General features: G+C 41.8%; 1 protein-coding gene across 1 annotated transcript; it reads left to right on the plus strand.

Annotated features, from left to right (window-relative positions):
* The first annotated feature begins 2528 nt into the window (after nucleotides 1–2528).
* Nucleotides 2529–10924, plus strand: THOC3 (THO complex 3). The gene is made up of 6 exons (XM_045530662.1): nucleotides 2529–2949; nucleotides 4020–4176; nucleotides 5897–6101; nucleotides 8986–9147; nucleotides 9267–9367; nucleotides 10309–10924. The coding sequence occupies exons 1-6, from the start codon at nucleotides 2683–2685 to the stop codon at nucleotides 10470–10472; spliced, it is 1056 nt and encodes a 351-aa protein (XP_045386618.1). The 5' UTR covers nucleotides 2529–2682; the 3' UTR covers nucleotides 10473–10924.
* The last annotated feature ends 4169 nt before the right edge of the window (nucleotides 10925–15093 follow it).

The following is a 15093-nucleotide window of genomic DNA, read 5'->3' on the forward strand; positions in this document are numbered from 1 at the left end:
CACACCATCACACTTGGCTATTACTTTTGAGTTTTTTTGTAAAGATGGGGTCTTGTTATGTTGCCAGGCTGGTCTCAAACTCCTGGCCTCAAGTTATCCTCTTGCCTTGGCCTCCCGAAGTGCTTGGATTACAGGTGTGAGCCACTGTGCCCAGCTTCAATCAAGGTATTTCATAGATGTGACTGAAGTCCCTAATCAGTTGACTTTAAGTAAGGGAGATTATTTTATATAATCTAGGTGGGCTTGATTCAATAAATTGAAAGGCCTTTAAAGCAGTTCTTGAAGCTTCTCTGAAGGAAGAAATCCTACCTGCTTATAGAACCCTCAGCTCATGCTCCAAAGTTCCAGCATGCCCTTTCTGAAGGCCTGCTCTATGGATTTCAGACTTGGCTAGCTAGCCTCCACAGTTGTATAAGATAATTCCTTTCAATAAATCTCTTAATATATATCCTCTATTGGTTCTGCTTCTCCACGTGAACGCTAACTGATATACACCCTTCCGTTGACGCTTTGTCAGAGGTGACAGGCCTGTTTTCTTTTTACAACAGCAGCTTCTCCAAAGTCCTCTTATCCCCAAAGGACTTATATTTCAAGATCCCCCTCTTTCCTATCTACTACTCTTCACTGTAGGATTTCTCCCCTATATCCTGAAAATTCCCCTCAACACATCCTATCATCTCTGGCATTATTATTTATGACCTGATTCTGCCTTGAATGACCCTAAAGGTCCCAAGATTCCGTGTAACAAAAATCCTTCAGAGTCTGAGTTTGATCAGCTCCTAAAAGAGAATTTTTGGGTGAGAGAAGGAACTATAAAAATGGTCCATCAACTGTATTCTTCAAACAAATCAATGTTGTATTAGGCACAGAAATGTTGGGGAACTTTTACAGATTCAAGGAGGCTGGGGAGACATGACGACTAAATATAGTATGAAGTTCTAGGCTGGATCCTGTGCTGGAAGAAAAGAATGCTATAAAGGACATTTCTGGCTAAATCAACACAACTGAAATACAGACAGTAGATTAGATAAAACTTCATGTTAGTGTTTAATTTACCAAGGGTGATAACTATACTGGGGAGAGGAAACAGAATATCCTTGTTCTTAGGAAATACTCACTGAAATATTTAGGGGTAAAGGGTAATGATGTATGCAATTTACCACTGCCAAATGTTTAGACAAAAAAGTAATAATGTAGATAAATATATACAGAGAGTGCAAATGGAACAAAATGCTAAAACTAGGTGAATCTAGGTTATAGGAATAGCAGTGCTCTTTAGTATTGCAACTTTTCTGTAAATTTGAATTTTTCCAAATAAAAAGTTTAAAAAAATGGCCCATGACTCTGTTCCCCTGAATTTTATCTTCCCTTTGAGAATCTCTGACTTTGGTCTCACAGTTGTCCACAAATGTGTGCTAGTCCAGCTTGAAAAGTTATTATCAGGTTCCATCTCAGGCAAGAGCGGTGGGATATACTTATCACAACTGAGAGTCTAACATTCGTGTATACAGAATATGGAAAAGGAACACAAGAGGAAATGAAATAAAAAATGTACATACAAAAATACAAAATTAATACAGAAATATAAAGAATAACATTTACAACATGGTTTCAGATACTAAGTATCAGAGTGCAGATTTTGGAGTTAATAACATTTAAGTTCTAACTTTTGCTCTGTCATATACCCAGTCATGTGACATACAGAAGGACATTTTACTTCTTTCTTTTTCAGTTTCCTCATCTTGGACAGGGAGATATAAATTTTCAGTGTATGCAGGAAAAAAATATATATACTAGCATATGAAGATTTCTGAAAAAGACGGGTAAGGAAGAAAACTAGACACCAAATAGTTTCCTACTCCAAGATTTTAGTGATTTCACTGGTATTCTTTGGAGTTTGAAAACCTTTGTAGTTTTCACGAATTTCTGGTTGCAATGGGAGAGGGAAGAGTATTGGGGAAAGAGAAGGACCTTACTTCCTGAGGCATTTCTGAGAACCACGTGCTTTACATATGGACTCATTTAGTACTTAGGATCTTGTGACACTTCCTTATGTTGCTGGTGGCGGTGTAGATTGTTAGAACCGCTTCACAGGTGTTTTGGCAATATCTATCCAAATAAAACAGTGCAGATGTATCCAATGAAATTGGTATAGGGATAGTCACTGCAATATTGTTCTAAAAGCAAATTCATTAAGGGAATCAGTTGAATAAACTGTTACATATTCATATAATTAAAGACTGCATCCATTCAGAAGGATGAGACATCCGCATGTTCTGATAAGAAATGATTTCCTGTGTTTATCACAGAAAACAAGATATGTAAGGAATGCTACCATTGTGGCGGGGACAACCCTGGAAGAAAGGTATTTTACTGATAGGTAAACTGTTGACAAGGTTAGTATTGGTTCCCTTACTCGATTACAGAGAATGTATCCACCAAGCAGTAGGTAAAGCATCGTGAAGTGTAAAGCGGAACTGTTAAACGCAAAGCAGAATCGTCACCGCTTGAAAGGGCACAGGCTCGTGCGCGCTGCATGCCGGGATTTGCAGTCCCTTCCGGGGCGGGCGCTGCGCGGCTGCGCAGGGAGCTGTGGCTGGTTCCTGCGCACGCGTGCGGCGGCGGCGCCAGGCCTCGCTGCACCCCGGCGGAGGTGGCAGTGCGCGCTTCTGGGGACCCGGCATGGCGGTGCCCGCGGCGGCCATGGGGCCTTCGGCGCTGGGCCAGAGCGGTCCCGGCTCGATGGCTCCCTGGTGCTCAGTGAGTAGCGGCCCGTCGCGCTACGTGCTCGGAATGCAGGATCTGTTCCGGGGCCACAGCAAGACGCGCGAGTTCCCCGCGCACAGCGCCAAGGTGCACTCGGTGGCCTGGAGCTGCGACGGGCGTCGCTTAGCCTCGGGGTCCTTTGACAAGACGGCCAGCGTCTTCTTGCTGGAGAAAGACCGGTTGGTGAGCTGCTGGGGCCCGGCCCAGGCTAGGGAAAGGGGCTGTGGTGAAGCGAGGCGTGATACTGAGGGAAGGAGGCGGGTGGAGGGCGGAGGGGGTGAAAGGAGAGTGGGATTAAGGAGAGGGGAGGGGAAGGAGGGAGTGTGGCGATGCGGAGGGAGTGGGGTGAGGAGCAAGCGGGCTGGGGCGTGGGGGGTGAGGAGAGGAAGAATGGGGGTGTGTAGGGAACGGTGGCAGTGAGATGTGGGGCCGGGGGCTGGGGTGAGGAGAGGGTGAAGACTGTGGTGGTGAGGAGGACATGTGGGCCTGGGGAGCGCTGGGTAGGAAGGAATGGTGTGTTGGTGAGGAGTGCCTAGGGCTGTTGGGGTGGGGTCCCTGTGGCGGTGAGCTGGCCCCTTTGAAAGTAATAGGGCGTCCTGTGGGAATGAGCAGGAGGGCTGGGACTTCGGTGGTAGAGTAAGGGTGGAAAACCAGGAAGGAGGAGGAAGGCCAGGGAGGGCAAAAGAGTAAGGGCACTGGTGTGGAAGCTCAGGACAGTTGAGAGTTATTGGGGAGGCGGGAAGGGGGGATATTGGGAACAGCTTTGGAGAAAGGGCTTGGATGACTGTATTTTTTTTTTTTTTTGAGACAGAGTCTCGCTCTGTTGCCCCGGCTAGAGTGAGTGCCGTGGCGTCAGCCTAGCTCACAGCAACCTCAAACTCCTGGGCTTAAGCAATCCTGCTGTCTCAGCCTCCCCAGTAGCTGGGACTACAGGCATGCGCCACCATGCCCGGCTAATTTTTTCTATATATGTATTTTAGTTGGCCAGATAATTTCTGTCTATTTTTAGTAGAAATGGGGTCTCGCTCTTGCTGAGGCTGGTCTTGAACTCCTGACCTTGAGCAATCCACCCACCTCGGCCTCCCAGAGTGCTGAGATTACAGGTGTGAGCCACCGTGCCCGGTTGACTGTATTCTTTTTAATCATCCAGATCTTTGTTGGTCCCTAGATACCTTGGTATGAGTAAAATTAAAAAGTTACATGTGAAGGCAGGTCCATCTGTGTGAAGTGACATCTGGATTCTGTTCTTTCAGGTCAAAGAAAACAATTATCGGGGACATGGGGATAGTGTGGACCAGCTTTGTTGGCATCCAAGTAATCCTGACCTCTTTGTCACTGCGTCTGGAGATAAAACCATTCGCATCTGGGATGTGAGGACTACAAAATGCATTGCCACTGTGAACACTAAAGGTGACTATTCGGAGAGAGGGCAATAGGAAGATAAGCTACTTGTATTCGTTCGACAACCATTTACTGAATATCTTCTCTATTTCTGGCACTCTGCTAGGTATGAGACATCCTAAGCTGAATAAGTTTTCAGCTCCAAGGACCTCATGGTTTAGTGTGGGAAGAGAGACATAGATGTAAAAATGATATAACAAGACACAAGTTTGTCTTACAATGGAGATGTCTGCAGGTGGATACCCGGAATAGAAATGTAAACGTCTATCTGGGGGAGACAGGGAAAGCCTCACAAAATTTGAGCAAACTCTTAGAATAGCCATAGGAATTCAGTGGTCAGAGTGCAGTGGGTGAGGAGTGTGGCAGTTCTTGGAGGGAACAACATGTGCAAAGGCATGGAGAATTTGGGATGTTCTGGTAGATTAGAATGGCTGAAGCAGCCAAGCTTGGTGGCTCACACCTGTAATCCCAGCCCTTTGGGAGGCTGAGGCAGAAGGATCACTTGATCTAAGAGTTCAAGACCAGCCTGGGCAACATAGTGAGACCCCATCTCCACAAAAAATTTAAAAATTAGCTGAAGTGTAGTGGTGTGTGTGCCTATAGTCCCAGCTACTTGGGATGCTAAAGCAGGAGGATCACTTGAGCTCAGGAGTTTGAGGTTACGGTGAGCTATGATTGTGCCACTGTACTCCAGCCTAGTCTTGAGAACAAGACTATCTCAAAAAAAAAAAAAAAAAAAATGGCTGAAGCTTTGATGGTCTTGGTGGTCTAGGAGAAAATGACCACAAAGTTGCGCAGTACATTCATGGGGTGTGTTCTTACCCAGTATTATTTTATAAATCTTGAGACCATTTATTTAATTGACTCTAAAGTGTCATTGATTGTAACAATGCACCAATGTTTTATGTGGTATTAGGAAAGAAAGTAGCCAGATAACCATGATATAGGAAAATTTTGAAATGTATCCTGATACGTTTTAAGTTGGGTCATAGATACTAAAATGTGAAAAAAATATGCATTTTAAGTCTATAAAGTAGATGAAATTTTTATTGATGTGTTCAGTGTGGGCCGCTGGACTTTGTTGACAAGACTTGTACCTGGAGGCAGAATGATGTAGTGCTTTTCTCCAGTATACAACTGGTGATGCATGAATGATTTAGGTTATACATGGGTGAGCATTAAAAGCCAGTTAGGTATATATTTTAATGTCTACTAGAAGAAAAGAACTAGCTCATAGAATTTATTGCTACATTGAAGTTATATTTATTTAAATAAATTTTTTGGATCCATTTAAGAAAGATCTTGAATAAAGACAAGTATAGCTGTTACGTGGATAGGACAAAAATTGTGAGGGTGGCATGGAAATGACTAGAGTTTGAGAAATGTTGGTGGCAGAGAGTAGAGGTCTTTGGGGTCAAATCTGGGTTTAAATCTTGGTCTGTGAGTTCATAGCTTGGACACTTTGGCTCATCTTCTGTTTCTTCATCTGTGAAATGGGGATAATAAAGTATACCTTAGAGAAGTATTGTGAGGACCAAATGGGGAGATTTGTAGATGAATGAGCTGGACTTAGAGTTGATGATTCATAAGTGATAGTTCTCTTCCATTGACTAGGATCTTAATGAATGAGCTCTGAAGATAGCTCTGGTCTTCTTGCTAGGATAACAAAATAAACTCTGGAGGATTATGAGCAAACATATTATCTTTCTGATTGTATCTGGGTTCCCAGGGGAGAACATTAATATCTGCTGGAGTCCTGATGGGCAGACCATTGCTGTAGGCAACAAGGATGATGTTGTGACCTTTATTGATGCCAAGACACACCGTTCCAAAGCAGAAGAGCAGTTCAAATTTGAGGTCAACGAAATCTCCTGGAACAATGATAATAACATGTTCTTCCTGACAAATGGCAATGGTTGTATCAACATCCTCAGGTGAGGGGATTTTAGCTTAGGGGATTGTAATGGCTACAGAGAAGAGTTAGATATGAGTCTATTCTGAAGAAGCTTAAAAGGCAAATAGTAATAAGGAATCCTAACCTCTATTAAACACATTTGAGCTTTATGTTTTATATACTTTGTATTTTATTGAGTCCTCATAGAAATTTTCAGGAGTTGATGGTATGTTTCCCATTTGACAGGAGGATCTGAGGTTGAGAGATTAAGTCACTAGTCAGCTGGTGGGCACTAGAACTGGAGGCACCTTGAATTGAGGCTAATTTGTACCTTAAAGTTTCAACTTAAATATCACTTTCCCTTCAGGGAACCCATCTACACCCTCCTCTTCTCCCAAGATTAGAGGTAGGTTAGAGGCTTAGTTTGCGTATTTCCTGTTGGAAGCACTTCTCATTCTATATTGTAATTGCATATTTACTTATGTATCCCATTAGATTGTAAATTCCATGGCGGTTGGGACTGTGCCTGTTTACTGCTGAATCCCTAATGCCTACCCCAGTACATAGTAGGATCTCAGTAAATATTTGTTCTCTAAATGAATAAAACTGTGGAATTGAAATTCAGTTCTGTTCAATTCTATTCTTTCTACTACTCTGGGTGAGCAATGCACAGCAGAGTGAGATAGGTTCTGTGATAGAAAGGCCAGGAGTTTGCTGTAGAATTCCAGGGAAAGAATCTGTCATATTGACTGTGGTGGTTAAAGGAGGCACCTTCTGAGCTTGATCTTGAAAGAGAGTTTTAAGAATCAGCAAAAAGGAACCACACAATTGGCAAAATAGATGTTTGAAAGCATGACTTATTTGGAGAGTGGTTAGGTCAGAGTTGTTGGGGAGTGGCAGAGGATAGGGAATATGAAGAGAGGGCATGATAATGGGAAGATAAAATTGAAATATAATTGGGACCAGATTATAAAAGGCCTTGAATTTTATGCTTGCTATCTTGAATTTTATTTTGTAGGCAGTGGGGATTCTATGACTTTAAAAAAAAAAAGTTTTTATTGTAAAAGAAATATTGAAAACTACATAAAGCAAATGTATAACTTAATGACCTATTATATGCTTAACACCTGTATAACCCTACCTAGGTGAGAAATAGTTCTTTCCAGCCAGAGGTATATCCATGTGTTTTGTCCTAATCACAACTCCTTCCTTCAAAAGTAAACAGTACCTTGACTTTATAGTGTTTCTTCATAGTTTTATCTACCAGTGTACATCCCTGGATACTCTAGTTTTGTTCGTTTAAAAAAAATTGATACGTTTTTTTTCAGTCTGTTAAACTATTAATACTTAACAGAAACTACTGAAAGAGAGGGATGGAGGCCTTCCAGTCTGTTGGAAAAAACCACTGTGAACATGTGGAGACTCTCCCAGTCTGGAATTTGCTGATTCCATGTGCTTCTTTACTTGGTGGAAACTTTATAGAGATACTTCCTCTCATCTGTTATACTGTTTGGTTACCCAGTATTATAGTACATCTAAGGAATGCAGGATAAATTCTTGATTTTTTTCCCTTTGTCTTCAGATAATGAATTAGTTCCCTATCACCTTCAAAGATTAGGTTTATTTTTTTTTTAAGAGTCATTATGGACTCTTGTATTTAAACATAGTTGATGTGTTCCAATCTATTGTAATTGTTATGCTTATTGAGGCTCAAATTATTCCATTTTTCACCAGTGAGAGCCTCTTCAACATGATTCATGAGCCCTTTTCTTTGGCATAATCTTAACAGTCTTCTGTTTCTTGCTGTCTAGTATGATAAGATGTTTCATGTTTATTTTGTACATTTCCTGCCCCAGACCTTTAATCAGAAAATTATCTAAGAAGCCTGGGAAATGATACTGAAACTAGGAATGTCCATTACTACTGGGTTGGTCATTGTTTCTAGGCCTTTCCAGTAGACAGCTTGGAAATATATGTTTATATTTTTAAAGATAAAATACCTTGTGAATTCATACTGATAACTTCCAGTTAAAGTTCAGGACTACAGGGGTTTTACTAAACTTCTTCTGTTATAAATATATCTCTTTCCTTCCAAGCTGAGTGTTCTACTTCTCAAGGGCACAGGGGATCTCAGAATTACAGTATCCCATGGTTACTTATTACCTTTATCCCATGTTAAACATACAGCTGTTCCAGAATAACAATACTACTGCCACTACCACCAATGTGATTACTTAAGACAGAAAAAAATATTTGCTTTTTGCATATGCTTTCCCCATTCTCCCCTTATTAACAAAGTAGTACTATATATTGTCAGATTATATAGGTATTACATACTATACCCTCCCTTTAAACCATACATAGTTTCTACAAGAAACTGTATATTTAATGTCCATCAGCAGTCTTTTTGCTCATAAGTCTAGTCATTTTGGTTGTCAGATCTCTAGTTTCCTCAGGAAGAATTCATGGTAACATTATTCCCAGAGTTCTTATTATAGCTTATTTATATACTTATAAAACAGATACTTTATTGAACTTCTTTGTATTTTTATATTTGATATTCAGCTTTGCTGGATATAAAAATCCTTCACTCATATTTTCTTGCTTGTGTATCTTAAAAGGGTACTCCACTTTTTTTTGTCATTGTCGTTTAACAGTCTGATGATAATTGAATTTTCTTTTTCTTTAAAGTCAGTGTCTTGATGTTAGTTGGTCCGAGTTTATATTCTCAGGTGTGTGTGCTCTTTCAATATGTGTTTGAAAACAGTATGTGTTTTGAATTCTTATTTCAGGAAAATTATCTTGAATTACAGTTTTTAGTTTTGTTCTGTTGTCTTATTTGATTTTCTTCTTCACTGTCTCCTGTTACTGTGAAGCACCACAGTCTTGTCTTCAGTCTGATTGCCGTCTGTCTTGTTTCCCAGCTACCCAGAACTGAAGCCTGTGCAGTCCATCAACGCCCATCCTTCCAACTGCATCTGTATCAAGTTTGACCCCATGGGGAAGTACTTTGCTACAGGAAGTGCAGATGCTTTGGTCAGCCTTTGGGATGTGGATGAGTTAGTGTGTGTTCGGTGCTTTTCCAGGTAAGTGATCTGCCTAGCATTTTCCTTGTTGGGTAAATTAATTTTATTTCATCCTGGGTGAAATTGTATCCTCCTCTAACTGGGTAATTCTAATGTCTCTTGTCCACTCCATATTATAGGCTGGATTGGCCTGTGAGGACGCTCAGTTTTAGTCACGATGGGAAAATGCTGGCCTCAGCATCAGAAGATCATTTTATTGACATAGCTGAAGTAGAAACAGGTAACTTAATGAGATCTTTTGTCTTTCATCCATGGCCAACAGACTTCTCTTGGCATGTGTTTTCATCTCGGCACGTTACTACTTCACCAGCCTTATCATAAGTGAATTTGTCTCCTTTTTTTTGTATTATGACTGTTACTGCCAGGTAATGAGGGAGCAAAGAGTTAGGAAAGTAACAGGCAGGTCTGAAGGAAAGTGATTTAGGAAAATATTTCACATTTTGTTAACTTTTAATTCTTCCATTATAATGAAATTTGTAAAATACAGAGTAGGAGGAAGAGAAAAACATCACCTGTGTTCCCACCGTCTAAATACAAACTATTTGAATGTTGTAGTATGTTTTATATTTGCCTAAATATGAACTTGAGAAAAACATATTTTTTATAATTTAGGGAATTTTCAGAGTTTTGCTTTAAAAACAATGAAACAGACATAAGTTGAAAATAAAAATATGGGAGGGAAATATGTAAGGGAAATTCTTACAAAAGAATTTCCTCAGCTTTATTTTTTAACGTGGCTTTATTGTTTTTGGAAATATGTGATACTCATAATAAAAGAATTCAAACTATGTAGAAAACTTCCAAGAAGAAAATAAAAAACTTGAAATTCCACTATTTAAAGAATGACTGTTAACATTGTGGTGAGCACCGTCCAGCCATCCAGCCACGCAGGTCCTTTATGTAAGCCCAGGGTCCCATGGTGCAGTGATGCGCTCCTGCTGGGGACCTGCTGGTAAGCTAGCCTGCCTGTGTTCACATCCTGCTCTGCCACCTACTGACTGTGACCTCTCTGTGCCTCAGGGTTCTTCACTGTAAAATGAGGTAATTTATTTTACCTATCTCACAGGATTATTAAATGGATTAAATGAGTTAATATAGGTAAGTACTTAGAATGTGCCTGAATTAAGATGTTGATTTGTTTCTCTATATTGACTTCTGTAGGAGACAAGCTATGGGAGGTGCAGTGTGAGTCTCCGACCTTCACTGTGGCTTGGCACCCCAAAAGGCCTCTGCTGGCATTTGCTTGTGATGACAAGGATGGCAAATATGACAGCAGTCGGGAAGCTGGAACTGTGAAGCTGTTTGGACTTCCTAATGATTCCTGAGATGAGGTTGTAGGGAGAGGAGGCCCTGGCAGAGGCCTTTCTTTGTGCAGTTAGTTTGGTCTGTTCCCGTGGAGTTGGTGGGCACCCTAAACATGAGTAAGTTGGTATAAATTATAAAAGTCTTTTGCCAGGCTGCCCATTCCATTTCCCTTCCTTATTGTGTGTTTTAGCTGTTTCCATTCTCCCCTTTCCAGCATCAGTTAGCTAATGAGGACTCTACAGTATGGGTAAAGACCCCAGCATACTTGTCCTCGGGACCTCCTGTCTTCTCTGCTTTTGGGTCTATGGGGGATTTTGTTGAGCTGGATACTACTTGGACAATACCTAGTTTGGAGGAAGGGCTTAAAGCAGGGTGGGATAGGTATGGAGGTTTTTTTTTTAATAATTAAAAAAGAAATATATGTAATTTTGGGAATTGAGCATTTAATAAAACTGACCTTTTTATTATGAGACTTCTGAGACTCTTAAAATTATGGTATTGTGTTCTTATGTTGTATTTTGTATTTTTTCAAAATCTCAGAAATAGAGTTGAAATTTAAACATTATAATTCTGTCATTTAATGTCCTAACCAAGAGCACTGTGAAATGCAGGGACAGAGCTTGAAGTGCATGGGCCACAGCAATGCTTAAAAGTCATCAGATGCTTATATGAATGCGTGTGTGCCTGGCCTCATTCTAGAAAGGGTTTATGGACAGCAAATTTATGGCAAACACTGAGAAAAGTAGTAAAATATAAACAAGAAATACAAAATCAGGGTAAGACAAATATAAATTAGAATAGAAAGTCAAGACTGGGGAAATGCAATAGAAATGTGTAAAGATAAGGACCTAATTGAACGATTGAACTAAACTTTTGGCTCAGAGTTCCCTGTTGGCGAAGCGAAGAAGGATAAGTCGTTAGCTGCTTCTGTTAAATGGGAAAATACTTGCTGATTCCTCATGGAGAGCAAAGCTTAATTCTTACTTTTAAAAAAGAGTGGCTCATGTAGAGGGTTGATATCTATAAGCAGAAACAAAATAGAAATATACCCCAGGAAGTGATGTTTATAGAAAATTTTGGAAAAAGGTAAGCAAAAAGAAAAATAATGTTCCTAGTACCAAGTGATAACCACTATTAGCATTTTGATATATATTCTTCCAGAAGTTTTCTGTGCCCATATTTATGTATAAAAACATGTTTGTCTTCATAAAAATCTTGAAGGGTAGACAAATCAAATATGACAAAATAAATTAGGCAAGGTGCCCAGTACCATGTTGGGTAGTATAAACACTCAGCAAGTCTTAACAGACAGTTTTAGTTACTGGGCATGTCTTACATGTCTGGTACTATAATGAGCACTTTACATCAGCTGTTACTCAGGGTTTGCAACAGCTTTTTGAGGTGTGTGTTATCACCATTTTACTACCTCAGGGATTTTAGGTGACTTGGTATCACTCATCAAGTGACCTTATTCAGATTGAGGTTTGCTTGAAGACCTGTGTGCCATCTATTGCAATGGGCTACTCTGTTTCTGCAAATATTGCTGTTTTCAATTCAGAGATGAGTAACCTTGTCTCAGAAGCCCACTATTAGCCAAGGTTAGTGAGTGATCCATTGATCCCTGTGTTCAAGCCCCCAAGCTTCTGTCTCACCTTCCCTGAAGAATGGTCTTATCAGTTGCAGACCAACTTGCTGTATCACTGTGTCAGAGATTAATATTGTTCGTGTCACTAGAGTAAACTTTGGTCCATTGTTTCTTTTTTTTGCAATGATCTGTCATTCCTGTGGTCTCTTTCTGTTAATATATATTCCCCTTGGCATTGGAGCCAGATGCTAAGGGTTTGGGCTAGGTCTTAATATTTGTTCCCTCCTCTTCTGTCCATGGGGATTTTTTTTCTCCTTTGGCTTTGTGTAAAGTAGTGATCCACACTACCTACCACATAAACAAGATGAGACTTTTTGCGTGTAACTAATGGAATGCTTTGAGCAACAGGAAAACACATCTGTGAGGAAAGAGCTCCAGCCTGTGGCAGTTTTTGCAGGCTGTCAAGGTCTTGATGACACCATATCTGTGCCTTTGCTTTGAAGTCCTTGAGGAACTCAAGGTAGGTCCATTCTGGAAAATGATGTAAAGTGTCCCAGACCTGGGGGCCTTCCTTAGTTTGAGAGCATTTTGTAGTTCCGCAGAGCTAGAAGGATGCCATTCAGAGTCACAACTGGCCATTTATTATTCTGTCCAGGCATTTTCTACAGTTGCTACTGCACACACTAGCAAGCCAGAAGTGAGCTAGATTTTAGTTGGCAGGGAAACTCTGGGATTTGCTGTACCAATGACCCATTGCGGAATGGACTGGAGTTACAAGTCAGGCTAAGAAATGCTATACAATTATAGTATTACTTTTTTTGCTGAGATCCTGGTATCTATGGCATGAGATTCCCAGGAGGATGAACCATGCCAAATGCTAAGCTTGTGAGAGGTTGTGTGTGTCTTGTTGGTTGTCCTCCCACCTTAACCTGTCTGGGTATAAGGTTGTGCAGCTGGGGTCCTGGCAGAGGGCCCTGTGTGTATGGGGGACGGGGTCGGGAGGTTAGTGAAGGGAGTCCTGGCCAGAGACAGGTAGATCCAAGGAACAGGCTAAGCCCAGAGCAGGCTCAGCTCTCCTCAGCAGGAGAGTGAGGTGTGGGGTACCAGAAGGGAATCAGGAAGAGGACAGTCCTGGGAGGCTCCAGAGAAGGGTGCACATTCACGTGCATTAGGAGCTGGTTGGGGTGTGATGTGATGGGTGGCTGGGGTCAGTTTAGAGTGTCCAGGAATGGGGTAGATGTGCCCTTGAGCCCTTTCTTGTTTCAGCGATGTATTCCCCTTAATTAAGGCTTTTATTTGCAAAATGGACCATGAAATATCTATCCTCTTTGGAAGGAAGAAGGCCGTAGACAGAATGAAAAGGGAAGTCGTATCTTCAGGAAGGGAGTAGAGATCGTATATACAGAATGCACTGCAAACTCAGAAATGCCTATATATGAGTTAGGTGTTTCCTTCCTTTCTGTCTGGGACACTGTGGTGCAGTGGAAATGACACTGCTTTGTACTTGGGCAGAAGCAGATTAAAATCCTGGCTCCAGCAGTGATTTATCTGAATCCACTTTCCTCATCTATTCAGTGGGGGTAATTAATCCTCTTCTCCTTGGGTTATTAGGAGAATTAAACAACCTGAAGTGTTTATTAAGTGGCACAGCACCTGGCACACTGCGTATGAAACCCCCTGGCATTGCTTGAGGTGGAGCAGCCCCTGATGAGAGCACGGGCTGGCTGCAGAGACACGTCAGTCCGTCAGCTTTCTTGGCTCCAAATGCCACAGCTGCGTGAGTCACGTTCATCATTCCGGGAGTAGGTGCTGTGAAGGGAGGGGACGTATCCATCACACCCCAGGCACACTGGGAGGTTCAGAGGAGAAATGTTCGATCTACTGTCTGCTTGCAGTGTGTATGGGCCCATGATGGATATGTGTGTGTGAGAACAAGTAGAGCACAACTGAGCACTGCATACCTAGGGGGAACAGGAGGAGCAGGAGGGCAAGGCTCTGCTAGCTGAGGCTGCTAGCAAAGGACCGGGTGGGAGGAGGGGCCTCCGTGCGGGTCTTGAGTATAGCAGATGTGAACGTGGGCCGAGGACAGGGCTGCTGCAGCTTGGAGCAGAGCTGAGGTGGCGGCTGTGTAGGGATGTGGAAGCGGTGGTTAGGGGGAGTTTGAGTTGAGGGAAGTGGGAGGGAAGGGTGCCAGGCTCTGGACAGTTTCAGTTTGGACTGACCGGTAGTGTGGCTGGGTAAGTAGGAAAAAGACAGATAGACCTGGGTTCAGATCCTTTTCTACTGCTAATGGGGAGACTTTGGCCACATTATTTCACATGCATGATTTGGCTTGTCTTTAAGATGGACATAATAATAGTGTGACTTATGAGGGTTAAGTGAGTTGACATGTGTAAAATGCCTAGCTCGTAGTGGATGTGCAGTAAACAGCAGGTATTATTGTTATGTAGGTGTTAATACCATATGTGTGTGCTATATAAACCTTCCTACCTGAAGAGGGGCTTTCCCCTGGGCTCATCATGTTGTCTCTGAAAGGGAGGGATATAGGGTTGTAAAGAAGATATTGTAGGCCAGGCATGGTAGCTCATATCTGTAAAGAAGGCACTGGAAGGCCAAGGTGGGAGAATCTCTTGAGCCCAGGCATTTGAGATTAGGGTGGGGAACACAGACCCCGTGTCTACCAAAAATAAAAGAAGTTAGCCAGAGGCTATTCAGGAGGCTGAAGCAGGAGAATCCCTTGAGCCCAGGAGTTTGAGGCTGCAGTGAGCTATGAGCATGCTACTGCACTCCAGCCTGGTCAACAGAGCAAGACCCTGTAACAAAAATAAATAAATAAATAAATAAATAAATAGGAAAAAAATATATGGTAACCTTATAAAAGGGGTGGGGTGTGGGGAAAATGAACATTTAATGCTTATTGTTTGGTACCCATTTATAGAGCTAAAGGCCTTTTGTTAGCGTTTGGGGAGACTAAAGTGAAGATATTCAGACAATGAAGACCAGTGTAGGAGTTCACCTGTTTGACATGGTTGCTGACATGGAGCCATGAGTTGCTG

Source organism: Lemur catta, chromosome 18 (assembly GCF_020740605.2).
Source record: "Lemur catta isolate mLemCat1 chromosome 18, mLemCat1.pri, whole genome shotgun sequence".
Lineage (NCBI taxonomy): Eukaryota > Metazoa > Chordata > Mammalia > Primates > Lemuridae > Lemur > Lemur catta.